This window comes from Prunus persica, chromosome G6, assembly GCF_000346465.2.
Source record: "Prunus persica cultivar Lovell chromosome G6, Prunus_persica_NCBIv2, whole genome shotgun sequence".
Classification (NCBI taxonomy): domain Eukaryota; kingdom Viridiplantae; phylum Streptophyta; class Magnoliopsida; order Rosales; family Rosaceae; genus Prunus; species Prunus persica.
The window spans coordinates 4,980,801-5,008,251 of NC_034014.1; the positions used below are offsets into that span (position 1 = coordinate 4,980,801).

At 36.3% G+C, this 27,451-nt stretch overlaps 5 protein-coding genes across 6 annotated transcripts; 1 reads left to right on the forward strand and 4 right to left on the reverse strand.

The window, feature by feature from the left end:
- LOC109949494 (protein DJ-1 homolog D-like) lies at positions 1,924–3,730 on the reverse strand. Its single transcript, XM_020565191.1, has 3 exons — positions 3,437–3,730; positions 2,473–2,479; positions 1,924–2,111 (listed from the first exon to the last, which is right to left on the reverse strand). The coding sequence occupies exons 1-3, from the start codon at positions 3,728–3,730 to the stop codon at positions 1,924–1,926; spliced, it is 489 nt and encodes a 162-aa protein (XP_020420780.1).
- Positions 9,003–12,191, reverse strand: LOC18774702 (ubiquitin fusion degradation protein 1 homolog). 2 transcript variants are annotated; one of them, XM_007205500.2, is made up of 10 exons: positions 11,774–12,191; positions 11,445–11,473; positions 10,987–11,058; positions 10,797–10,821; positions 10,646–10,678; positions 10,407–10,528; positions 10,190–10,320; positions 9,872–10,095; positions 9,488–9,732; positions 9,003–9,392 (listed from the first exon to the last, which is right to left on the reverse strand). In XM_007205500.2, the coding sequence occupies exons 2-10, from the start codon at positions 11,445–11,447 to the stop codon at positions 9,276–9,278; spliced, it is 972 nt and encodes a 323-aa protein (XP_007205562.1). In that variant the 5' UTR covers positions 11,448–11,473; positions 11,774–12,191; the 3' UTR covers positions 9,003–9,275. The 2 variants fall into 2 exon arrangements, with proteins under 2 accessions (XP_007205562.1, XP_020423043.1); XM_020567454.1 differs by lacking the exon at positions 11,774–12,191 and adding an exon at positions 11,654–11,730.
- On the forward strand, positions 15,070–17,327 carry LOC18772525. The gene is made up of 5 exons (XM_007205909.2): positions 15,070–15,292; positions 15,562–15,656; positions 16,257–16,338; positions 16,443–16,522; positions 16,704–17,327. Exons 1-5 carry the CDS (start codon positions 15,251–15,253, stop codon positions 16,957–16,959), a joined length of 555 nt encoding a protein of 184 aa, XP_007205971.1. The 5' UTR covers positions 15,070–15,250; the 3' UTR covers positions 16,960–17,327.
- Positions 18,439–21,215, reverse strand: LOC18772906 (scarecrow-like protein 30). The gene is made up of 2 exons (XM_007206565.2): positions 20,960–21,215; positions 18,439–20,866 (listed from the first exon to the last, which is right to left on the reverse strand). The coding sequence occupies exon 2, from the start codon at positions 20,851–20,853 to the stop codon at positions 18,793–18,795; it is 2,061 nt and encodes a 686-aa protein (XP_007206627.1). The 5' UTR covers positions 20,854–20,866; positions 20,960–21,215; the 3' UTR covers positions 18,439–18,792.
- LOC18773542 (scarecrow-like protein 14) lies at positions 24,696–27,451 on the reverse strand. The gene is made up of 2 exons (XM_020566232.1): positions 27,334–27,451; positions 24,696–27,214 (listed from the first exon to the last, which is right to left on the reverse strand). The coding sequence occupies exon 2, from the start codon at positions 27,029–27,031 to the stop codon at positions 24,878–24,880; it is 2,154 nt and encodes a 717-aa protein (XP_020421821.1). The 5' UTR covers positions 27,032–27,214; positions 27,334–27,451; the 3' UTR covers positions 24,696–24,877.

The window sequence follows — 27,451 nt, forward strand, 5'->3', positions numbered from 1 at the left end:
TTTTTTTTATAAAAATAGACTTGTTTTGACCCGTGGCGCATAAATAGAATTATTAAAGAGTATAGCCGCACGGCTATACTATAATATGTTAAAGGTATAGCCATTCGCCTATAGCATATGAATAGAATATCTAAAAGTATAGCCGTTCGGCTTTACGCTATAAATAGAAAGACAAAATGGATCTCCTTGAATTCATTCGAACACGAGCCGTCTTTTAGCCCCTCTCTCGCTCAGACATAACCGGCGACCTCTCTCTCTCTCTCTCATAGCACGACCCCCTAGCGACCGCCTAGCAACCGCCTAGACTACCTAGCCCGCCTAGCGCCCGCCTAGACCATTTATGCAGTAATATTAACAATATGAGTGAGTGTGTTCAAGCATATAACTTGTAATGAAGATTTCCGAACAACGTCAGATAACCCAGAGAAGTTTCGATACAGACTTATCCTCTCAGGAACCACCCATTGCCTTCCCAATTCCACCAACTGCAGAACTATTCCACCTTTTGGTTTTGCGTTTTAGTATCGCAACTTTGATTAAGAACGTCGATATACGGAGATGAATCGAAGTGATGTTTCAGTTTTTCAGTTTCTCTGTTTTCTATTTTCTCCGTCTCCGGCACAGTTGGATCGCCACACTCACATGTAGATCTGCGATTTGCAGATCGCCATGATCGCTATGTGTGGTGGCTACAGTGGGAATTGTCTTTGATGGAAAATTGAGGAGATTCTGTCGGCGACCACTCTATCATGTTTGCTTTGGTCATTGACCATTAACGTATTATTCTTTTTCGTTTGGTTTTGATTTCACAATTGTGTTTCTTATTCGTTGCTCTTGTTTCACAGTTTCGTAAGAGGATATTATTGGTCCCCCCTAAGTCCATGTTTGGGCAGCATAACATCTGAAAGTTTTCTTTTCGCATGGATGTTCTTTGCGTACGATATTTTTGTTGCTTGTGATTGTCGATGATCATACGTCATCTAATTGGTTCCTCTTCCATTAGTGGTATGGGATTTTGTTCTGCACATTTCTTCATATTTTACTGTTAGAGTTGCTTTGTTGTGGCCTCCTTTTCGGAGCCTCCCTTTCTGTTGCATGGTTTTTGCCCCCATACAAGCCTTGGCAGTTCCGAAGTTGGAAGCAGTTTTTGGCGGTTCATTTGATCCTCTACAAGCATTGCAGTTCCAAAATTGGGAGCAGTTACTAACGGTTTTATTGGGTGTTTTCAACGTTAACAGATAAGTTTAGAGTGGTTTCTTGTGGTTTGATGGTTACTACAACACCAGATAAGTTTTGCCTTGTTGGCCATGTTATGTTGTTACATTTAGAACGATCATCTTGGTGTTTTCTTTGTTACTTTTGTTTTCCTTTTGTTGTGTCATTGTGTTTATTTTTCTTGTTTTGTGGATTTGAGGGTTTTGCGTCTTTAGTTTGTTTTTGCTTGTTTCTGCCGCTTGGTTTTAGTAGGCTTTTGTTTCTTTTTGTGGTTACTTCTTCTTTTGCTTTCGTTTTAGCATGATCTTTTTAGTTCTTGTCTTGTTTTAGTTTGTTTTTTAAGTTTTCTAATAAGTTTCTTCTACACTCAGTTTTGTGTAGTTGTGTTCTTATTGTTGTTTTAAGTAGACATTTGCAGGTTGTCGGTTAAGTTCTCATGGTGTGTATGCACTGTTCTTTTTTCTTTTCTTTTATTTTGTTTCCAGCTTTTGTGCTTCTAACTTTATTTTTTAACCTTTTGTTTGGGTTTTGTTGGCTAGTTCTCTTTTCTTACTGTTCATCCACAGCCAAACTTGCATGGAACATGGCATATAACATATCAAAACCAGAGTGTCACTTGTTCCCTCATATATACAAACGTCACCTTAACATATATTCTTTCATGAATTACATGTAGTACATGCAAGCAGCTGACCCGGTAAACAGCAACTAGAATGATTCTTGAATATCAAGCAATGTCATCAACTGAGAAATGAACTCTGGGTGGCCCGGCCACGCTGCTCCAGTAACCAAATTTCCATCCGTGAAGCAACGATCTACTGGATCAGGTTCCAGCCATGTTGCTCCCGACAAAACCACATTAAGCTTAACCGCTGGATACGCAGTACATTTCTTTCCTAAAATTTAGCCAGTTAACAACAATTAGGACATGATTAAAAAAAGTTCATAATGTGAAAATATGTAAATCAACCCTCAATCAGAAGAACCAGCAAAAGGCAAACAGATTACAACTTCAAGGTGGTTTCGTTTTTACCTTGTCATAAAATACTCACTCAGTAAATCAACCCTCTTACAAAATTGATGATACTCCCAACTCTTCTAACACCTTCTGAAAAACTGAAACTGCCTAGCTCAGCCAAGCCTTTTAGTTTTCCTTACTAGGTAATTTCTTGTTTTACCCCATTCTTAAACCATTCCATCTAGCATAGATTTTTACTGCATATATTCCTTCAGAGAATTCTGCATTACAACACACACCTTCTGACTTTTATATTACAGCACAAATGTTCATGCACCAACTGGCAAGCTTGCTCATCAACACCCACAACAGAACAAACATTTAAATTTACGATCAACTACATTGATAGTGAGTAAAGAACAAATAAATCCACAGATTATCTGTATATTGTCTTTTTGGTTAAACTTCCCACACAAAAAATTAATTTTACTCTAGCATTTTAGTTGATGTTAAAAAGCGTAAGAAGTTAAGTAATCTACATTATAAACGTATATCTACCACGGAAATGCTATAATGAGGGGTTGTGGGTGAGGGGTTCAATACCACCATCCAATAATATAAAGGAAATTTTGAACTTAAAAACTTTTTTAATGATTGGATGGTTGGATGGTTGGATTGAACCCCTCAGTCAAACCCCCCACTCAGATCCCCCTCATTGTAGCATCTCCCATATCTACCATATCATGCTTGGACTTTAAAATTCCAAAATTTATAATCTCGATTTTGTTATATGATTTTGGATAGTTAATGAGGATTTTGCGTCCTTGTTTGTGTGCCTAACAAATTAACTTTATATTATTGTTTCTGCATTTTGTACACTTCAACTCATTTAGTTTCAGAAATCAACTTATTGAACTTCTGGACAGCATGGGACTGACCCCAACAACATGGGACCCATCCCTATTAAACGATGAGCTATAGATACAATAAAACTACACTGTCGCCTAAACAGGGATTACAGCTTCACTTTGTTTCAGTTGAACCCAATTATTGGAGCAATTCCTTTGGTGGCATCACATGGAATTATAGAAAGTCAGTAATATTTTTAACAATAACAATACTATGTTTGATGACGCACCAAATTGAAATGATACGAAAATAGTCGGATTTGATTGAGAAACTTAAAGAATATGGACCAAATTGAAATTCGGATTAAATTTCTGGAAACACAGGCATAGCCTGGCTTAAAGGGAGTAACCTTACCTGTAGAACACCAGCAGCAGCTAAAATCTGCTGCCCATGGCAGATGGATGCAATTGGTTTCCTGGCTTTCACAATTTGCTTCACTAATGCAATAACTTTCTCATCCAATGCCAAATATTCCGGGGCTCGACCTCCAGGGATTACAAGAGCGTCATAACTTGCGACACATAGAGCTTCAAAGTCAGCTGTTAAAGTGAAATTATGGCCCGGCTTCTCACTGTATGTTTGGTCACCTTCAAAATCATGAACAGCAGTTGCACAGATTTCACCAGCTTTCTTCTGGGGGCATGGCATCCTAGAGCTTGAAGAGACTGAAAAGGCACAATTACCTCATAATCTTCCATGAAGTCCTACAAGAGTTGAGGGAGAGAAAGTGAATGATGCTTAGTAACTGTGAGAAATATAAAATTTTGATCATTGACTAGAATAATACGTAGATAACAATTAGTTCATAAACAAACAACATGCGGCTTTAACGTTCTTGTCAAGGGGTTTACTAGATTTGCAGTGAATTATAACACGTAGCCAAACTTGATTTATGGACCATCTTATCACTATTGATATTGACAAGTAAAATAATATTTTGAATTTGGTGGGCTTTAAGGTTTGTCAAGTTGTATAACTTTTGGCACTGTAGGTAGAGAAGTTTAGGTATGCTTCAAAGGATTTGGTTTTAAAGGGAAAACAAACAACTGGTTTCAAGAAAATACGTTCTTATGAAATATGACAGCAACTAATTTATGGGTCTAGGGCAGTAGTAGCATTTCGAATTTGGAGACCTAATTGGCTTGGGTATTGGAGGTATTGAGTTTTTGGCGAAGGGGGAAATTGAAATTCTTCAGTAGTCAACTTTCCGGAAAATTAAAAGAAGTCTTTTAAAATTCATAAAGGATGTACTTGTCTATGTATCATGTTTAGAAGCCATAATTCAAACAACTTGAAAAATGACCAGTATGCATGTTTGGATTTACTTTCACAAGTTCACAACTCACACAAATGACCTGACAAACAAGTATTCCAATGGGCAACGGACCCAGGTAGGCAGACCAATGAATAATACCACCAAAACATTAAAAAAAACACATAGTAATGAATGATGGAACCTTATCACACCAGAATTGTGGCAAATCTGGTAAAGCCTATTCAGGTTATTTTCACTATCTGTCAGAAGTATCTGTAAAAGGGCAAATCTCGATACTATATATACTCAATATTGATCGGCATCGCAATTTCATATTTCTCATTGCACTACAAAGGAAAATAAAACTTACCCCACAGAGAAACTGGATCCTCCTATCTGAACCAGTTATGTTACCTCCTAGTGCCTTCACAAAAAGCCTAATTAATTCAGGATGGCCTTCCTACCTTTAACCGAGCCTGCAGCTGCTAGGACAAGTTGCCCATGGCAAACCGAAGCAATTGGCTTTCAGGAGGGAGAAAACTTTCACACCAATTCTAAAACCGACGCATCCAAAGCAAGATATTCAGGTGCCCGTCCTCCTGGTATTATTAATCCATCATATTTGTTAAATTCACTGTCATCAAATGTTGCATTGAGTGCGAAATTGTGACCACGTGATTCAGAATAAGTCTGCAACCAAAGAAAAAAAAAATACAGAAAACCAAAAAACATATTAAAACGAAGGGGGAACAGAAAGACATGTAGCATTTGAAGATTTGTAAATTAAACACAGATCTCGATTCAGCAAACCTAGGTAGCCCATTATCAGATTATTTTCACTTAGAGACGAGGGCACTAATGCAATTTTGTTTATTGAACATGGTGTATGCAGTGACGTTGGAGCCAAGAATTTGTTCACGCTGTCTTGTCCCCAGAACTCAAGCTCAATACAGGTTGGTTCTCTAGCTCATAATGAATGAGCAAGCACTCTAACAAAACTCCTAACATGTGTTCTTGTTTGAGCTTACTTTAGTCCCGCTGTCCACACAGCCTAGAACTATAACCTGTGGATTGCTATTTGTCAATCTAATAGAGTGGCTCCAATCAACAATAAAACTTAATTCATTTTGTCTATAATTAAGGCTACCAACGATTGGTTGATGCAAAAAACTAAACTTGAAAGCGTGATGTTCGTTCGTAAACTTGACAAACTAATTTCCAGTCCCAACAGATTCCAAATTTTAGAGGAGGCAACATAATCCCATATGTGAGAATTGTAAGCACTTCAATCTTTGAGACAAATTTCTTGTTTTGGGTTTACAAATTCAAGTGAAGTAAGCATTCAATCTTCAATCTAATTGAGTGTGCTTAATTACAGAGCATCGAAAAGACCAATTGACAGTGCTCAAGTGATGTAATGAGGCTAACAAAAACGATTTTCATTAAAAATATAAAAAGGAAAAGGCAAAAGAAGCAGAGGTGGGTGACCTGGTGAGCAGGAGAAAGTTGATGAATGGCTGTGCGGCAGATATCACCAGCTTTCTTGCCAGGACAGACAGCATCAACGGACACTCCATATGCTTGCAGTGCTAGAAATGGAACCATCGCCTCGTAGTCTTCCACGTAGTCCCCCAATACCAACAACACCCTGCGTTCACCTTTCGCTATTTTCTTGGAATTTGAGAGAGGGAAAGAGAGAATTTGGTTTGACTAAAATCTCAGAAGGATAGAGAAATCGAATATGTTAAACTGTATAGCCGCGCGGCTATACTCTATAAATAAACGGTAAAGCCGGGCGGCTATACTCTATAAATAAAATATGTTAAACGTATAGCTCCTGGCTATACTATGTAAATAGAATATGTTAAAGGTATAGCCGCGCGGCTATTCTCTATAAATAGAACATCATATAGCCGCGGCCGGACTCTATAAATAGAATATCTATAATTATTTTGTTTTTTGTTCGAAACCTTTAGAAATTTCATTGAAAAAACCTGGTCTGCAAAAAATACAACAGGGGTGGAATATTTTGGTTCATTTTGATTTTCATTTGGAGGGTGGGGAGGCAGCCAAGGTATATGTTACAGACAAAGCTTCAATCTAATATTCAATAAATAAATAATAATTAAAACATAATTACTAATTAAAGTATTCAAAAAGGCTAAGATATTACTTAATTACATGTATTAAATTAAAGAAGTTGTCAAAAAAACAAAAGTAAAGAAACTAATTTTATTTTATATTTTTAAAATTAAAACAAAAACACAAAAACACCTTGACCAACAAACATTTATCGGCATAAGTAGGTATATGCCAGCGAAATTTGTCGAATTAGACCTCTCCCGACGAATATTACATCTGCCGATGCAATTTCGTCGAGAGATGTCTAATATAGCAAATTTCAATGTGATAGACATGTGCAAACGAAGTTTCATCGGGAGAGGTTTTTTCATTTAAAATAAATATAAACTTAGTATGTTTAGGTTAATTAATTTTTTTAATTTTATTTTTAGTAATTAAATAATATATTTGCCTTATTTAATTAGTTAACTACTAATTAAAGTAATTACAAAAGAGACATGCGCCACTTGAAGGGTATAGCCGTGCGGCTATACTTTTAAGATATACAATTTTGGGGGTATAGCCGCGCGTCTATACGTGTACGATATTATAATTTGGGGGTAGACCGTGCGTCTATACGTTTAAGCTATTATATTATCAAGTATCGCCGCGCGGCTATACTTTCAAGCTATTCTCTTTTGAAGAATAGTAATGCGGCTATACTTTTAGGGATCGTTTGGTACGTCAAACTGTACTGCTTAATTTCTGTCGGATAGTATTAATTTGTTCCAGAGAGTATTGACTGTTTATCCATAATATTATAAGGCGTTTGGTGCTGTTCCAAATAAATAGTCTAACTAAGGTTATACTGTGTTTGGTGCTATTCCTGATAACATCGGATCAAGCTAATTTTTCAAAAAAATTCTTTGATAATTTAAGTGGAAATTGAAATTCAAATGTCACGAATTTTTTTTGGTAAGATTCATATGACAATATTTGTTTTTTCAATTGTTTTTGCCAAGAATTTATAACCTATTATCATAATTGTAGTATCTCGTTAAAATTCCAACATACTCGCATGTAAAAATAAAAATAATACCAAATAATGTATAATTCAAAATGATTACCGGCTGACCCAAGTATCAAACACCTAACCCAAACATGATCTGGACCCAAATGGGATTTCAAGTTTAGTAAAAAATAAAAATAAAAACCAAATTAGATGCCATCACTTGATGGTGTCACATGGCCCAGAGGTAAGGAGCCTTAAGGGATGAAGCAATTCGACTATTGAGGCGAGCCATAGTTCAGAGAAGGGTGGAGGTAATTATTTTGACATTATCTGGTCACTTTGATTTCCCCTTGGTTTTCTTCCTGCTTCGATAAAATTGTATCTTTATGTAGGTTGTACTGGAGACTATTGATTCATATGGATGTTTCGTGGGAACTTTATTGGAGTCAAATAACCATGTGGCGATAAAGCATATATTTTGGTTAACGCTGCGAGCAATGGCATCTAATTTGGTTGTTTTTTTTAAAAAAAAATTAGTTTACTTCTGAAGGGAAAACTTCATAACCTAATTTTCACAAAAAATTAATTAAAAAATGAAATATATAAAGAAAAGAGAAGAAGAAAGAAGCATATTGGAGAGAGAGAGAGAGTGAGAGTGAGAGATGGATACCTGGAGAAGAGTGAAAAGAATAACTTGTGTGTTCTTTTTCTCTAGTTGTATAATTAAGCGTGTATTATCTAAACGGGGGCGTGTGGGTTGTATTAATTAGTCAGGTAAGGAGAGTATTAAAAACTCAATCCGTATAAAATAGTCAGGTAATTAAATAATACAAGTTGACACCAAACACATGATATGGACTATTTACTCATATCCAGAGTCTAATACGGTGAAATTAGTCATATGAATCTTACCAAAATGCTATTTGTTTGATATCAACAGCTTATCCTTTTTTTAAAATAGGTACTCCTCCAAAACAGCAAAAAGAAAATCGATTGGAATTTTTTTTCATGAAGGACCTGAGCCAACCTTGCACTGAGAAAGAATATTGAAAGCCTTCGTGAAGAAGCACACTGTAAAATAAAAATTCCGTTTTTAAACTTAGATGCTCGTTATATATACAAAACTTTTTTTCAAAACTATACTGTCTCTCTTTTCTACGATGAATTTTAGAATAATTATTTTTTAGCATTCATCCTACAGTTTTCACTCCGAAAATAATGCAGATGTTAGGTTAGTTGGCTAGGGCAGTGTACCCAACCCTTTGTACTCAAGTTCGATCCTCTTCTCTATAGTTTAGAAAAGTCTAGACCATCACTAGTATAAAAAATTTTAAAAAAAATTCCCGAAATGATTTTAAATCTTTTATGGTATGAAAACATGTGCGTTTATCATTTATAGCCTAAACCTTTTTTTATATTTCAAATTACAACAAGTGTTGTTTCTCAAAATAAGAGGAAGGTTAGGGTAAAGCTTACTGAACCTCAAGGAAGGTTTGCATAATTTACTCTATTTAAATTGATTGGCGCATAAATTTTGAGTTGAAGCAAAGCCCGATGAAGAGCAGGAAAGCACTCAGGACAATATCCAACAATTCAAGAAAATAAAGATATATTATAAATATATGAACATAATTCCACATAATCTGTACGACATGGAAGGTATGTTTGAATTGTCATTTCATACCAACTTCTGGTTCATATGGATATTTACACAAAGACAAAAAGCATCATTCATGTGCAAAACACTTTCTGGGGTTGGACCTTCCGTTGCCACAATCACTTGACTGTTTCATCTAAAAAAGAATTGATGGAATAAATGCCTTCTCTTTTTTCTTTTGCTTTGGATGAAGGATATGCCTTTAACTTCACCCTTTCAGTGAATACTTCTTCCCCGTGAATGCTTGGAACTTTGGCTCATCTGTCTTTTGAGAAGGATCTTCTGCCTTCTGAGAAGGCTCTTGCCTGCTGTTCTTTGGGGCAACCTGGGTTTACAAGTTCAAACCAAACAGATGAGATACTTTAAAGCTAATAAGAACAGATAATCAATTAAATTAGAAAAAAAAAAAAAAAGACGTACTTTTGGGGTTTCATTTGTGGGCTGGTTGACATTTGAACCAAACACAAGCTTTCCAGAGTGTTGACGTGCAGCACAAGTTGACGACTTCGAACTCTTGGTTCCATTTTCACTCTTCAGTTGGTGCTGCTTGAGTATGGGAGAGGAAACTTGTGCAATTGATTGTGTCAAGGGTTTCCCATCCAATCGTTTTCCTGAACCAGTAAAGGGACTGAATTTTGCTATCTTTTCAGGTGGTTCTTCTTCGGCTGAAAGATACATGTTAAAAATGGAAAATTGATGTCATCCGTTAAAAAGGAATTCTATCATCTTATAAGCAAAAAATTAAGGTCAAAAGTTAGAACTGAACCATCTTTCAAAATTATTTAAACAGAATAACATAACTACCTTCTAGCAGTCTCTTCTTTGACGAAGTAATAGGTGCTGGTTTCTCGGGTTCCACATAATCAAGAGGCGGGGCAAAATCAACCTCACAGTCCGTCTCAATTATACTGATTGCAGAGGAGGGTTTTGTTTCAACTATGTTAATGTAATACTTCTTATTGTTATAAGGAACCATGATAGTGTCACCAGTGGTTAAACAAGAGTAGCTCCTCAATGTAGTCTCCAAACTGAAGGAAGAAAAGTGAGGAAATAAATATTTTATTATTACACTCAAAGTGCAATGCAATTACCCAAATGAAGATATCAAAGTGATTAACTAACATGGCTTTGGGATTTGAGATATCAAGAAAGTCCTTGGTGTGGGGCTGCAACTTCACATATGTTCCCTTTACAAGGCTTTTGTTTTTCACTTGACAAATGTCTCCCTCTTGAAGGAGCATGTTCTCCATCATCTACAAAGAAACAAAAGAACATAAATGAGTAAGCATCACCATATCTGGAATGCTGCTGCAACAAATTCCAGGAGAGACATGTGTACCCAGTAAGGTAAATAGATTAGGCCCTCATCAGCAACAAATTCCAAAACCCCACAATGAGTAACTCGGTCAACAGTAGGATTGTTAAGTTCGAACAACATAGGGTAGTCGATCTGTAAAGATGCTGGAGAAGAAAAGCTCGTATTTAGTTGGCATATCATATATCAGGACCCAGGGTTACATAAGTTGAAAATCCAAATGGCAATGGCAGGACAAATAAGAGATAAAATTATCAATTTACCGAGGCGGTCAAGAGCTGAGGGAGGCATTATAACTGGAAGGACAAAAAAAAAACAAACAAATAATTAAGAAAGTATTTAATACTATCAAGCATATGAACATACAGGATGGCATGGATAGTATAAAAGAACCAGTCAGGCAGATAAACATACTTTTATCACCCTTTTCCAGATGTGACTGCAAAAGATCAACAGTAAGAGGAATCAGTATAAACAATTAGGAAGCTGGCCAAAGAATAAGTTCACTTATAACTTGGAGGGCATAGGGAAAACTGTCAACTTAATTAGCGAAATTTTTTGGTGAGAAATTAATTAGTAAATTTTCCAGGTTCAGAATTCAAACCTTGTCAATAAACGAGACAGGGTAACAACGATAACTCTGCTCAAAAGCAGAAATGCGATAGTTTTCATGAGCCTGTAACACAAAAATAATCAGAATGGTGAATAACATTTATCGGCCAAACAAGTTCAAAACAAGTAGATCAATGGATACAATGTGAAATCGAAGCAAGCAACACTCAAAATAGCAATCTAAGCTCATTATCTGATACCCATCACAGTTTTAAACAGTCAGATTGTCAAAATCTGATGCCAAGTTGTTACCCAATCGCATAAACATATTACTCCCAAGCTAAAACCTCCTCTATCCTACAGACATGCATTAAACCGTTCCCCTTTATCCATGATTTCCATTCAAGCTAACCCATTAGAAACTATATTGCCAACACAATCAAGTCCTTAACTTTATTTTGAATTTCAATTTAAGAAAACACAAACTACAAGGAAAATAAAAGAACGCACCATTTTCACTGGGTCCCAGAACTGATTGCCTGTCAAATAAGCAAACAATGAGAAAACATCAAAAAAAGAAAAAAGAAAAACCCAATTATCAATCTAAATCCAAACTTCAGAATATCAGTCAACCCATATAGATTCTAGATATACAGTTACAAGCAAAAGAAACCCACTCTGTTCGAAAAATGAAACAAAGAGAACAAGAAGAAACCTACTATCTGACTACCAACAAAAGCATTGAAGATAGAAGACCCAGAAGAAAATAGGCACCAAAAGTTATTGAATTTTGATGCTGTTAAAACAGAAAGCAGGGATTTTGATGAAGAGCTGGGCACCTTTTTGTTTGTAATGGATGATGGTTGAGTTGAGGTGCTGGGTTTTCTTGCTGCCTAAGAAGAGCCAGCTGGGTCTGAGACTCTGTGAGTCTCTGAGTCTGAGCAGTGAATTTTGTGAGATGGTGGGTTCCGAGGTTTTTATAGGTTAAGAGAGAGCCTTGGATTCGGATGGAAAAACTAAAGCGGGTCCTCGTGGGTTTGTGGCTCGTGGAATACGAGGACTGGTTCAATTTCTTTTTTTCTTTTTACTATTGTTGTTTTCTTCTTCTTCATTTTGTTTTTTTGTTTTTTTGTAATGCATTTTCTTTTTATTTTATTTCAATTTGCAAGCAATCACATCCCAACAAAATTCCTCGGTTTTCGTTTTTTAACAAAAGATATGATATAAAGATACTTTCATAACCAAAACAAACAAATATGATATATATATATAAGATACTTTCATAACAAGTTAATACACCACACAACTAGATATCGAACTCTTTATAAATATAGAAAATTAGTTAAATACCTATTTCTAGACATAGTTTTATAAAGAAACTCTATGCCGTTCAATACATATAAACACACCCAAAATAAACCCAAAAATTGACAGTTGTCGATTTCTTAAACTCAACAGCTATGTTGGATTACTGTTTTGCCCTTTTGCTTTGTCTATTAATCAACTCAATCTTCATCAACACACATCTCAAACTTTCTTCTTCTTCTTCAACAATCAAGCTCTGATTCTGGCTTTTCTCCTAGTCCAATTCCCATTTAATCTTCATCGTCTCCACCATAGTCCTCGCCAACTCCATCACCATAACCCGTCGTCGATTCACCTTCGCCCAAAACTCTATCTTCGATTTCCCTTCCTCCATCTATGTAGAACACTCCAATGAATGCACCATCCTTCTTCATCTCCGACGCTACCGCAATCATCTCCGTCTCAATCTCCGTCGGCCGACGACACACCTCCAGTTCCTTTTCCAGTGTCGTCGAATCTGAGCGACGTCAACCACAAAAACCTCAACGCATACGGAGTAGAGACCTTTGTTCAAATCAACAGGTATTTTAGCTTTTCTTTATAGCAATTTTTGTTTTACTGTGCAAAGAGAATTGTTTTAGTTAATAGATTTGTTTGCACAGTTCCAAAAATACCGATATGCCAAATTGGAGAAGTTTCGATGTGGGAAGAAGGGTTATGGGCTCAGGTTGCTTGATGATATATTTAAAGGGCAATTTCTCAGAGATTATGCAAAAGCCTTAAAAAGGGATTCAATTTATGTGTTTGCTTAGCATATGATTGAATTGAGGTTTTGGCAATGGTGATATGGTAATTCAATTTGATTCTTCATTCTTTGGAGCACCGACGATGCTAGAGTTGGTGGTAGTCAAAATTTTGGGATGAGTTCTTGGCATAAAATACTTAATTAGTCAATATGAGTCATTGATGAATTGCTTTTTCTATTTTAGAATGATAAAATATTTGGAATTAGTGATTTAGAATTCATTGTGCTTATTTTTCTCATTGTTGTTGACTTGTTTGGCTCTTTCTGTGTATGCTATCTAATGTTTGGTTACTGAGAAAATTGATAATTACTGTTCTTGGATTTAGATTCTCAGTGCTCTAGGTTCTTTGTGATTTTAATGTGTAAAACACTATCTAGTGTTAACTTGGTTTTGATGTTTGGTATTGTTTGGATTCTTTATCGTACGTATTATGCAAATGAAATGACATAGTTGTTAACTTCCAGTAAGTGGTATGAACAGTTGTTATACTGTTCATACCCTGCAACTGAGATGATTTCTATGACATAATATTAACAGTGCACTTCTATGACATAATATTAACAGTGTACTTTTATGACATAGTATTAACAAATTTTCAGTAACAAATCATGCTCTATATTTGCTCTATATATAGCTATGCACTTGAAGTTTATAATATGCATAATGTAATTTTTACTAGGAAGATAGTGTTATGACATAATATTAACAGTGTATTTTCTTTTTTCTTTTTCTTATAGAGGTATTTCGTTTTGCCTTTGTGATTGTTTTTGGTGAAACTGTGAACAATTGGAGGTGGTTTCTGCAAAAGATATCGGATGTCTTACTGGGCTCTTTTTTGGATTTTTTGAGTTTTTTTGTATGAAATGGTATTAACAATGTACTTCTATGACATGATATTAACAATGTACTTCTATGACATGGTATTATCAATGTACTTCTATGATATGGTATTAACAATGTACTTCGGGCTTGCTGGGTTTGTTTTGGATTTTTTTTGAGTTTTTTGTGTTGGGCTTATTTTAAGTTAATCAATGGCAGTCATGTAATTTATAGGAACTTCAACACCCATTTCTTATGTAGTAAATGAATTTTGGGTGTGTTTCTAAAGTGCATTTCATATAGGATTTTTTTTATAATTTCAACCTCTATTTTGGGTATATTAGTGAAACGCCCTTATAAATATTTGTCATCAACATCTGTGTGAGTTGAATTTAACACCTCCTTCAATTAATTAAAGACAAATACTACTAAACTAAAGTTAATTACCATAAAATTGTAATCCAAAAGAACGAAAGTTATGAAAAATAGCCCAATTTGAGCGTTTTAAAGAATTTTGCCTATTTTTACTTTTTAAATTTAACCAAGCTGCAAGGTATGAACAATATATGATAGAGTTCGAGCTTTATTCTATGGGACCCATATGATACTTTAAAAACAAAGCTATTTACGGTGTTCGTGGATTCAAATATTTTAATATTTAGAATATAATCCAATGTACATTAGATTTCTAATATTACAATTTAATTAAATCCAATCCAATTTGTTTCAATTCACAGGTTGGTTCTTTCTTAATAACCAAAAAGAACTATTAAATCATTAAACAATTATCTCAAACTTGATCAAATCACAACCTAAAATGGAAGTTTGTATTTAACCTTTCAACAACAAAAAACCTTACTTGAATTCAACTCTCTCTCACACAAGTATTTTGAGGCGAAATTTTATAGTGATAGTGTCATATATGAACCTCTCATGTGGATCTTAATATTAGTCACATGATTATTTCTTTAAAATTAAGTGAAGTTACTATTCAGATGAATCATGTGGCTAATATAAAAGTTCACATCTATAGTCCATATATGACTCCCTCACCATAAAATGACTCGTATTTTGAGACTGATTTGGGCCTTTGAAGTCCAGATCTAAGCTAGTAACATTTGGTACTCTGATTGGCCCAAAGGCTAGCCTAAAGGAAGCCCATCACTAGCGAGGGACAAATTTGTCTTTTTGTTCTGTAATTTACCATTCTTCCCCAAAACAAAACCCTTGTTCCTCCTCTTCGTCCCCTCCTGAAGTTGGAGAACAAATAAAGGAAGCTTCTTTCCTTCACGGCGAGACAAAACTGAGCCTTCACAGAGAAATCAAGCTTAAAGTTCCCGCCTTGAGCTTTCAATTGGATTTCAGAGGAAAAACTCCGACGGTGATATGGCGAAGCGAGAGCTTTCCAGCACGCTTAGGAACTTAAAGGTAAAAGAATTGAAGAGAACAGCTACACGAAACACACTCCTTTTCCTTTTTGTTGTTTTTTTAAAATAATTAATGGTCAGTATTAGTTTCTGTTTGAAGTATTTATTTTTTTTATAAACCCACGTGAAATTTGATCAGGGGCTTGCTTAAATTCATCTTGGCGTTCTTTAATGTTGAATTTTTTCAACTTCCTGGTAAACCCATAATTAGCTTTTCAAATACATTAATGCATATGGGTTGTTTTTTTTTGTTTTGGGTTATTACCGTAGTTCATGCAAAGAGCAACTCAGAGAGAGGAGAAGAAAGAAGAAGATGTCAAACCTGCTGGCGATTTTACTTTCCCTGCCAGCCAAATAAGGAAGTGGTAGCTTTTCTTTCTGTTTATTCCTTGTTCTGATATTTCTCAAAGTATTTGAGCTGTTTTACTTCTGGGGTTACATTAATGAAAGAATATATAATTTTAAGGTTCAGTGTGGATTATTAGAATTTCATTATAGTTTTATGTCCATCTCCGGCATAAGCATATATTGTCTTTTGCAGTACTTCGCTTCTTGAACTTTTTTTGTTGAATTGCCAAAGGGAAAAATTATTTTGTGACCTAGCGAAGGTGCAGTATCTAAAAAGTTGAAGAAATTTTGGATTTATTAGTATTGCAATATTGTCTGGATTGTGATAGATGATTTTTTGGAGAATCAGTTTGTAGCGCCCAACCGTAAGCTACTACTTTGAAGGGCTAATTTTACATAATTAGCTTTCATAAAGTTACCCTTTTCGGAAGCCTTTAGTTTGTTGATGCAAAGGCATTAATGACTCAACATAGATGCCCTAAGGCGTCATTTAAGATAACTCTGTGCATTGAACCAGAGATGATTGCAATTGCCTGCTATAGTTATTCATTAGTTACGTTAATCCACCTTCTTCAAATTTGACTTGCTTCATGTGGACGGCTGTGCTCATGCTGCAGTATGGTCATAATGGAAGGTGACCCCCATCCTGGAGCAATTATAGGGCGGATGTCGTTTCAAAGTTTCAATCCATCGATTGATGTGAGTATACGGTTCATGGACCTTAAGATTCCAATTACTATTAATTTCTTGTGTACTTCTTGATTGGCCTTTGTTCACCTTACATAAAAGTGTTTCCATGATAGAAACTGAATGAAGCATCAGCAAACCCTTGTCAGCCTGCTGCCACTTCTTCTGGTATCCAAAGTGAAAAAGGGTCATTTAGGTGGGTGATTGGACATTTCAGTCTTTTAATTATTTGTTTTATTTATAAGAATGTATTGTCTCTGTAAATGAATTTTTTTGCTCCAATGGGTTGAGACTAAGAAATATACGTTGCCTAAATTTTTTCCAAAATTTTTGGTTTCTGCTCTCCTATCTTCTTTCTCCTATTTGCATTTCCACAGAGAAAATGGGTCCTCAACGGATAAAGCAGAATGCTCAAATACTGATAAGTCTAATTGTGAGCGTGATGGAGACCATAAAAGAAAACCGTCTGAAGTAGTTTCTGGAAAACAATATCCGAACAAGTCTCCCAAAGTTGATCAAGGTGATCAGCTGTCATCGCCAAATAAAAGTAAAGGCTCGTTCAAGAAACCAAAGGGTGAAAAGCTGGACTGGAACATTCTTAGACCGACAAAAAATCAAAACAAAAGAGTTTGAACATAACTAGGTGATTCACTTGCAGTTGTGTGAATTTTATTTTTGAATGGCTTTCAGGCCCTATAATTTGTATCTGTAATCTTGCTGTCAAATTATCGACGCTCAGTTTTCGCAACTGCCATTTAAAGTTGTTAGCTTTCAAGCTGAACTGGTTTCTCTATTTCTGACCCAAAAAAAACATAAAGACTTCTAGCTAGTGCTGCTAGGATAATTCAAACTGGGTTCTGTTTGAAAGTTGTGGTTATTTGTTACCCTCTAGTGCCAAAGGCTATTTCTCCCGAGCTTCTTGCACTAGTTGGAAAAGATGAATGCATAAAGTTGTACTAGTTTTTGCATTATTTATTCCAATCAAACTTAGAAAACATTGATTACATTATTATGAGCTACACTTTTGGCATATATGTTGCTTTGAACATCACAAGACCCATCCTAAAGTCTGATTTTTCCTAAAGAAAATTTTGAATGTCAAGGCCACTGATTTATGTGCCTTTCTGGGTTCTGTATATAAATGAAGGAATTTTCAGGATGCCGTAGTTGTAAAAATATGCACGGATCTAAAAGAGTGGCCCTTGTCCAGCCCTCTTTGTCTGCGTCAGTCCAAAATAGGGATTGTGCATTACATTTATCTGTTAGTATTTGGATTGTGAATGTTGGTTGGTTATGATTTACTGGCACACTAGTATAAGGGGAAAGGTATATTTTGCAATGACCTATGCTGCTACTATGTTTCAAATTCCTAATTGTTTTTAGCCAGTTGATTGATGAGAAATAATCCCTTATTTCTTTCACTCCTTATTTCCAACCCTTCTTTGATTATTTGAAAGGCTAAGACTCCTTGCAAGGTGCAAATACTTGCTTGGATAATTAGTTCTGGAAGATGTATTATCTGTGATGTAATTCAAAATACGAGGCTGAACATTAGCTTATCACCTCATTAGTGCAATATGTGTAAAGTTGCAGTTGAAAGTGTTGACCATTTATTTTTCACTACCCCATTGCTTTGAGGTTGTGGCACCGCATCTCTTGATGAAGAACGGCAACAACATGGTTCTCAGTAAAGCTGGATGCAAAAGAACAATACAACACATAGTAGACGTGTGCGAGACCTAGTAGATCAGTGTTTGATAAGCATGTGTGAGCTTGTAAATCAATGACTTTGAACATTGATATTCTCTTTATTGTTCTGGCTGAAGCCTGCAAGACGAGTATCTCGATTTGAGGTGATGGAGTGTTGCACGGCTTGAAAGAAAGATGAATTGATAGAATTTTGATCCAAAGTGTATGCTGTTGGATATTATGATTCAAATTCGGAATTTGTCTACATCAATACTGAAAAGACGTTAGTATTTTTCAATCAGTCATTTGGATAATAATATAATTGTTTTCTTTTCAAGTAAGTAACAAATCATGACGATGTTATAAATATGCTGTTAACCAGCAATTAGTGCTATGAGACAGATCATGATACAAAGAAATTTAAGAACTGTGAGAGTCAATTATAGACTACATAACTCTCTGTTTATCAGAAAAAACTTTCATTAAGCTGAATTATGTAGTACATGCAAATCAGTTCGTAATAGAGGACACAGCTAACCTTGCCCCCTTTATAGCTAGTACATATACATCATGCTCTAAGCAGCTCTAGCTAATCTCTGCCAGGCTGAATGCTAGCAGGAAACAAATCGGGCAACGCTTTCGATTCGATGCCAGAGAAGCCAAAGAAGAACGTAACATGGATAGCAACCCTTGAAAGTTCTTGTTACATCGATTATAACTGTGGGAACAAAGATGAAAGAGAAATTTCTCATGGCATGAGGTCTCCTTCTGTAAGTCTCAAACAGGTTTCCAGTATGATATAGCATGAATTATTCTGCCTTTCCATCCCTGCAAGACCCACATGCCATCCTCGTCAACAACGAAATCTTTATGGTATTCTGACGTTACCATACTCCTGACTTTCTTCAAGATCTCCTGGTCCAGTGGTAACTGCCTAAACCCAGCTCTCTTGTTTCTAAACTGCCACTGCTTGTATGTCTCAGGCCTTTCAAACCTCCTTGAACCCTCACATGCTATTACATTGATAACATCCCTACCAAATACTTCTTTTTCAAAGAGTAGCCTCTGTTGATCTTCTCGGGGCAGAGTCTCCTCGAACATGTCGAACAGTGAAGAGAAATGGAAGAGTGCTTCCCGGAAGCGTGTGTCGAAGAAGGGTGCATTATAGGACCCATTGACTACACCATGAATAAATATATCTGGGTTAATTCTCCTGATCAACTTCAAAACTGTATCCCTTGGACTGTCTGTCACTGTTTCATCAGGAAGGTTCTTCAATCGGTACAAGCAATTGACAACAATCAACTCATCTCTGTCAATTTTGATATCCTCATACTGAATAGTTTCCCAATTCTTTGCTATGACATTATACTCAAATGGGACTTTAAATCTCTCGCAGTAATTTGCCAGGCGTCGCCCTGTCGCTTCAACCCTTTCTGAAGGCCGAAAACCTGGTTGGGGAAACTCAACTCCAGTAATGCGAAGTGTGGGAGGTCCACCATGTCTGTTGGAGAGGCCTTGGATCAAGCAAGGCCATTGGTATCCATAGAGAACGCCAAAATCAATGATGTGAAGCCTTGTTGCTTTCTCTGCTAGTTTTGCAATTGTTCGGTTAGCATAGAAATTTGACATCTTATGGAAGGGGCATGCTGTAATGTAAGTCTGGTAAGCTCTCAAGAGATCAGCAGCTGACATCTTTGGGTTCAAGGGAACTCCTGCAGCCAAGCGTAGTTCAAGGCCATTGGCTAAGTAATGAGCTAATCGCTGGGTTCCATCACCGTAGGGAGAAGAGTGCTGCCTTATCTGCCTGAGTTGCTCATTTGCAGTCCTTATGTCATAGCTTGCAACAGCTTGTGCACATTGAGTTAGCAGTGTCCATAAATCAACCCCTCCTGTATTGTCATCCGGTTTTTTCTTGCGTGTGTTTTTGCCTTTGGATCCTCTTGACTTCCTGTTAAGCTGCAACTTTCCGCTCCCCTCTTTGTGCTCAGATTCCTGAGGAGAACATGATTGAGACTCTTGCTTTTCACCTTGACAGAGCAGTACCTTATCAAACAGTTCAGGTAGCTCAGATTCATCAGCATAAACAGCTGATTGCTTGTTGCTCCTCCCTTCATCAAGATCATCGTCGTCTTCCCGCTGACGATTTTTCTTGCTCCTTGATCCACTTGGTGAGCTACTCCCATCTTGGACTGAATTGAAACTCACATCCTTAGCCAGCTCCCTTGGTTCTATAGGAAATGATGAGCTGCTTTCTACATCTATGATTTGACCCTCTCGATTTGGAACTAAAAGGGTATATGCAGGAGATTCAGTAGCAGAAATTTGGATATGAGAGGATTGGAAAACATCTTGAACACAATCCCAATCTGAGCCAACCCAGTTGCTAGCAGCAACAGATCCATTACTGCTGTGGTTACTGCCCTCATCTGGGTTCTCAACATTTTGGTAAACTGAAGTAAGAAGTGAATTGGCTGAAGAGGGATACTCTTGAACCAGGACATCATGTAAGGATTTTTCAGCAGCTTGGAGGGCCAAACAGTCCTGCAGCATGCAGGGCTTATTCTCCAACTCTTCCTCCATAAGCATCTCACTTATGTACTTGAGAATAGCATTGGAGGATTGACTGTCTGGAGAATCCACCTCTGAGCTGAAGCCCGACAATGAGGAGAAATCACTAGAAGGGTCTGGATTGACTAGAAAGAAACTGGGATCTGTGAAATCATGATCGGCTTCAAACTCAGTAACAATATTCTGATCCGAATAGGCCGGGACAGAGCCTTGATCAAATATGAATTTGTTCATGGAACTGGGAATTTCATCCAGAAAGGTATCCATCAAGGCCACCAATCTAACAGGATTCAAGAAAAGTTAAATCTTACAAGAGGTGCAAATGGAAGGAAAAAAAAAAACAAGATTCAGGTGAAAATGTTCAATATCAAACCTTGGATATCACTATGATGAGAATAGGAAATAACCAAAGTGTACAAAAAAAATTGTTCAGATACGAAAAGCTTAGACTTGCAGAGTGCATATGAGAAATCACAGTAAATGAAGAGCGTAGGGAAGTGTTTATGAAAGTTTGTATGTTACTGGATTTTTTTTTAATTCAAGTAGCCGCCAACTTAGAATAATTCAGGGCTACAAAACCAGTCAAGTTGGACTTCAGTGCTCAATATCTTAAACTATTAAAACAAAAATGGTGATGATTCTGATGAACAGAGAATTTTGACCCACAGTTTTAACAGACCACAGCTTCCAGGAAATGAGAATGCAATCTTTATCCTGAAAATGGATCAATCTTGTTGGAGGAAATTTTATAAAAAAGAAAATATAAAGCATCACATTCTCTTTCCAACATTGAATCTCTTTCCAACATTGAATAATTCTTTAATACATGCATTAATATAAAAAGCAATTAATTATCAGATTACTTGAATCTGCCTCATAAGTCAGCCAACTTAGTGCCAAATCTACCCTCAATTGCTTGTATTTTATGGTCATTATCTCCACCTCCTTCACCTTTTGCTTTTATTATTGTATAACGTTTGGATTGTCATTACTGGAAACAAAGGCTAATTTGCTGCCGCCATTGTTTATTACTAAATGAATCAATAATGTAGTCTCCATCATGATGAGCATAGAGAGATTATAGTAAACAATGAACAAGAGAAGAACTTGGACTGTTCTGATAAGATATTTTCACCCCTGGGAACCAAAAGCACCACATCCATCTGTATGTGAAGTGCAAAAGGGTAGGGGACCAAAGATTGCATGATACTCATGTTTTTTTTGTCTATTAGATTCTTGTATAGGGCAGCTCTCTCACGGAGTGGGTTGAGACTCACATGTTGGGTTTGCATGTGAGTCTCATTATTTTATGAGAGGGCTGACCTATACAACTGCCCTACCGAAGAGCAGAAGACAAGATTCAAACACTTACTAAGTATCTGACATTAATATAGAGTCAGTACTTAACCACTAGAGCTAAAGGCTCACTAAGTACATGAGACACATTACACAACCTGAAACAACACAAACAAATTAAGTTCTAAACTTTCTGCATTATATTTAAGGAAAGAAAAACCCTGGAATGGTGCAGTGGGCTGCTGTCTTTAATCTATTCAAATCGTTCAATCATAAAAGGAGAAAAGTATTATTCAAGGGGATCCAATTTTGTATGACATTTTATGATGATGGGACAGATTCATCCAATTTGATATGTATCTCTGCTAGACACATTAAATTATTTGATTCCCACCCAACTTTAGTTATATCATTTATCAATAAGATATGGTGGGGTTTTTCAACCAAAACAGTCCTTTGAATTTCCCAGAGAAAGGCTTTGACTTTTGATTGTTTCTCCATCTGGCTTGACTCATGCATTGAGGTTTCTCATGTGGCACACAAAATGATGTCATTTGCTTCTTTATTCATTTTCATATTTATTTTCTTTGTTTGCTCAACAAGAGAAGGGAAACAAACAAGAATGACATAGAGAAGGAACAATACAACAGCGCAAGGCAAACCAGACAAGACTATTGAAGTATTGCACCAACATACCTAGCACCCACTTGCCAGTATTGACTGAGTCCAGTCCACCTTGTTCCTCATGCATTTAACCCACATTCCAACCAAATTCCCAAAATAAAAAAATAAAAAAATTCTCATTTGAATGGATATATATATTCTTTTTCAGTCCCCTTTTTTTAAGGGATCCCTCAAATAATTATTTGAGGAATACCATTTAGGGTACCCTACGAATTTTTTTTCAATGATCCAAATCGTCTATTTTTCAAGTCTTCATTTATAGATCATTTGTAAAAAATTAGACAAATTGAAAATCATTAAGGCATCTAATTGAGACGAACAAAATCAATGAACATGATGCTTCAAGAAAGTACTCAAATTTCAATAACTTAATTGAATAGTCAAATGATATCGGATTCAAGAAATTTTTTGTATAGATGATCTGTGAATGAATATCTACAGACTAGACGGTTTGGATTAATAAAATACAATGCATAATGGACCCTACAAGAATGTCCCTTAAATAAACAAATTTTAAGAATCCCTCAACAGAAGCTATATATATTGTCTGGCTGCCATGGTTTACCCACTAATTATTGGTGGAGGATGAAATCTTTATAGGTACTTCGGTGTTAGAATATAAAATGATTGTTGGTCCATATTCTCAGTCATTGGTATTAGGTAGTGAACTAGTAAACTTTATCAAGAATATCTGAATATTAGAGTAAGAGAATTCTGACTTTGAGTCCTTAAATAGATGAAGGACTGTCGATGAGGCCTAGCAGTTAAATGGCACTGTAAATCTTTGGATATTCTAGTAGAACAAGTAAGAGGCAAGAGAGTAAGTGTGTAACTAGAGAAGCATAGAAATTAACTTGTTTATGAAAACAAAGTAAGTATCAAGAGCATAGTCTGAAATATCGATAATATTGACGAAATATCAAGGATATTTCGGTTTTTTCGAATCACTGATATTTCGGAATATATCCATGTACATCTCGTATAAATATTGACACCATCAACGATAATATCGGAAAATATCGATGTTAATAATTTCGCTCACACTTTAGCAATATTTTGTCAAAATATCGGTATAATATCTCGAAAATATCGAAAATATCGATGTAAAGGGGGAAAAAAGGAAAAAGAAGGGAAAAAAAAAGGGAGAAAAGGGAGAAAAAAAAAACACAAAGGGGATTTAAACCCCTACCATTTTACTTCTCCGACACCTTAATCACCATATCACTTAAGTTTTTATGATAATAAGCTAAAATATTTATATTTATATGGGCTTCATGTTACAATTACATACAAAACTATTTTGGGGATTTATCATTTGATGACTACTCCTCACAATACATTTACTCTACACATAGAGATGATGAAGATAGTGAAAAATTTGAACCTCTTAGGAACTGTATGTGGTACTAAGTCACTCATGTATCTTACCATGCAATGTATGAAGTGTAAAATATTGTAGTAAATCATTATATATAAATGATTATGGTGTGTTTAATATTTTTTTATTAGTTACTACATATTTTCTACACTCACAGTGTTTGCTAGCTCGCTGTATAATCAACTTAAATCAGTTAAATCCATCATGCAATACATTTCCTTCTAATTTTTTATGATAAACTAATAGACAATTGACTAAATAAACATTCTCCAAAGTTTCAATAAAAATTTCCAAGTTTTTCTTACAATTTCCGTGGGTTTTATTCAATTTTTATCGATATAGATAATATCCCGATATTTCCATTGAAATTTTCATGTTTTTGGACTACCGATATTTCCGATATCATCGATATTTTACACCTTGCGAAAAGACACACCCATCATCATTAACCTAATGGTTAAGCAATTATACTGTTTAGATTAACCCTCATTTCAATTATTTATTTTACTGCATAAATTTCAATTCATCGCTTGATTGATCCGTTTAAGTCATTAAATCTGTTAAGCAAGGGCAAAAAAATATCATTAAGTTTATTCCACATTACCTATGTAATTATTGATCTAGAGTTCTATTTGCGCATACAATCTGCGCTGAGGCTCCGGGAGCCAAGTGACTGCACTTAAAGACCATAGTATTGCAGAAGTTTCCAGGCTAAAATATTTTGGCCGCATTTTAATCATTCAAGAGTTTCGTTTGTCAAGAAGCTGAGATGAATAAATGCAAATTTACAATCAACTCATAAACCATAGCTACATTTTACATATAATACACGGGATACGACACAAACATCAAGAACAAAATGAATACAGCTTGTAATAGTTGTATAAAACTCTCTCCTAGGACAGCCTGACACAGAAGGCCATTGTGAAACTCTTAAGCAGGCTTCCAAAAAGCAAGACCCATGATAATTCTTCCTTTCCATCCCTGCAGCATCCAGTGGCCATCTTCATCGATTCTAAAATCATTGTGATAACCCATCACCTTCAACATAGTTTTCACTTTCTTCACGAGCTCCTGGTCTAATGGGAGCTGCTTGAAGCCAGCCCTCTGATACCTAACCTGCCACTGCTTGTATGTCTCAGGCCTTTCAACTCTTTCCAGTCCCTCACACGCTATGACATTCATTATGTCTTTACCAAATACCGCCTTTTCAAACATTAGCCGCTGTTCATCTTCGCGAGGAATGGTGGCCTCAAACATATCAAACTGTGCAGAGAAGTGAAAGAATGCCTCTCTGAACCGTGTGAGAAAGAAGGGTGAATTGTATGCCCCATTGATAACTCCATGAATGTACAGGTCTGGATTAATTCTTTTGATCAACTTTAGGACAGTATCTCTCGGACTGCTGGCCATCACTGTTTCATCAGGTATGTGCTTTAACCGGTGCATACAATTAACCACAATCAGCTCATCCCTGTCAATTTTAAGATCCTCAAACTGGATAGTTTCCCATTTCTGAGCAATGACTTTGTACTGAAATGGGACATTGAATCTCTTAGCATATTTATCCAAGCGGCGCCCCGTCTCTTCAACCCTCTCTGTAGGTCGAAAACCTGGTTGGGGAAGCTCAATTGCTGTCATCCGAATATTAGGAGGTCCACCAGGTCTCTTGGAGAGACGTTGGATAAAGCAGGGCCATTGGAAACCATAAGAAATACCAAAATCAATAATGTGAAGCCTTGTTGCGTTTTCTGCTAGTTTCATAATTGTTCTGTTGGAAAAGAAGTGTAACATCTTCTTGAAAGGGCAGTGAGTAACATACAACTGGTAAGCTTTTAAGATTTCAGCAGCTGGTGTCTGTATACTCAAAAGAGGTGAATACGATGGGGTTCTTGTGCCAGCCAAGCGTGCCTCTAGGCCATCAGCAAAGTAGTGAGCTAATCTCTCGGTTGCATCACCATAAGGGGAAGAGTGCTTCCTTATCTGCTTGAGTAGTTCACTTGCAGTTCGTTGGTCATAGCTTGCAACAGCTTGTGCACATTGAGTTAGCAGGGTGCTAAAATCTACTACTTCCCGTTTGTTATTCTGTTTCTTTGATCGCGCTGTTTTAGACCCTTTTGACTGCTTGTTAGGCTTCAACTTCCCACTTCCTTCATTTTTCAAAGGTTCATCATGAGAACAAGACTTAGACTCATGATTCACAGAACAGAGTAGCACCTTATCAAACATTTCTTGTGGCTCAGAGTCATCAGCAGAAGCAGCTGACTGCTTATTGCTTCTCCCTTCTTCTGCATAATCACCATCCTCCCTTTGATGATTTTTCTTTTCCTTCGATCTATTTGTTGAGTTGTAGCCATCATTTTCTGTCTTAGATGCTAAATTCCTGAACAGTGTGTTAGGACCTTGGGACATGAATTGGTACTTTTCCAAGTCAATAATTCCAAAATTTTCATTTGGAAGGAGCTTTCTAGCTTCCCCTACCCCTCCAAAATTCCCATCAAGTGAATCTGAAGCCAAAAGGGTATCAGATGGAGACTCAACAAGAGAAGATTGGACATGAGAGGTTTCTGAAGAATCAGATTGGACATGAGAGGTTTCTGAAGAATCAAAAACCCAGTCTGTTTTTTCAGCCCTATAATCATTACTCCTGTGACAACTATGTGTTGAATCATCATCGGAGTTCTCAAAGCTTTGGTGGTCAGATAGAGGGGGTTGGTTGGGTGAAGGAGGATCCTTCTGGTTAAGGACATCATAAAAAGATTTTTCAGCAGCTTGGAGGGCCAAACAGTCCTGCAACATACAGGGCTTACCCTCCAGGTCTTCTTCCAGAAGAATATCACTTATGTACTTGAGCACAGGCTGACTACAGTCACTAATGTCAAAAGTATCTCCATCTGAACCAGAGCTCAAAGAAGTACTTGAATCACTTGGATGGTCTGAGTTGGTTGGAAGGAAAGGTGGATTGGTGGGTTCATGATTTACTTGGAACCCATTTACAAGATTTTGATTAGAGTGGACTGGAATTGAGCCATGGCCAAAGTGGAATTTTTCCTTGGAGACGGACAATCTTTCAAGAAGGGTATCCATAAAAACCACCACTTTAGCAGAAACTGTCAAGAAACTCAACAGTGATATTGAAATTTTGGAAATGAAGTGAAATTAAAGTTTGAATCTTATCCTATAATTCACAAACCAAATAAGAACTGGAGCCAATTGGGTAAGTGAGAAACACCCAGAAAATTGGAGAGAGACAGAGAGAGAGATTCAGATCTGAAGAATATCAGCAAACATGTTATGAACAGAAAAAAGATTGAACAAACAAAAAGTTGAATGAAAGCTGAAACTCCTTAAAGATAAGATAAGAATAACTAGCAAATATAGCACCGTACCTCTGTGTCTGTGATGTTGCAGAGTTACCTCATACCTGAGGAAAAAAAATACCGATCAGACAAAGTGACTGGATATATATAAAATAAATTATATATCTCCTCCTTTTGTTTTTCTTTT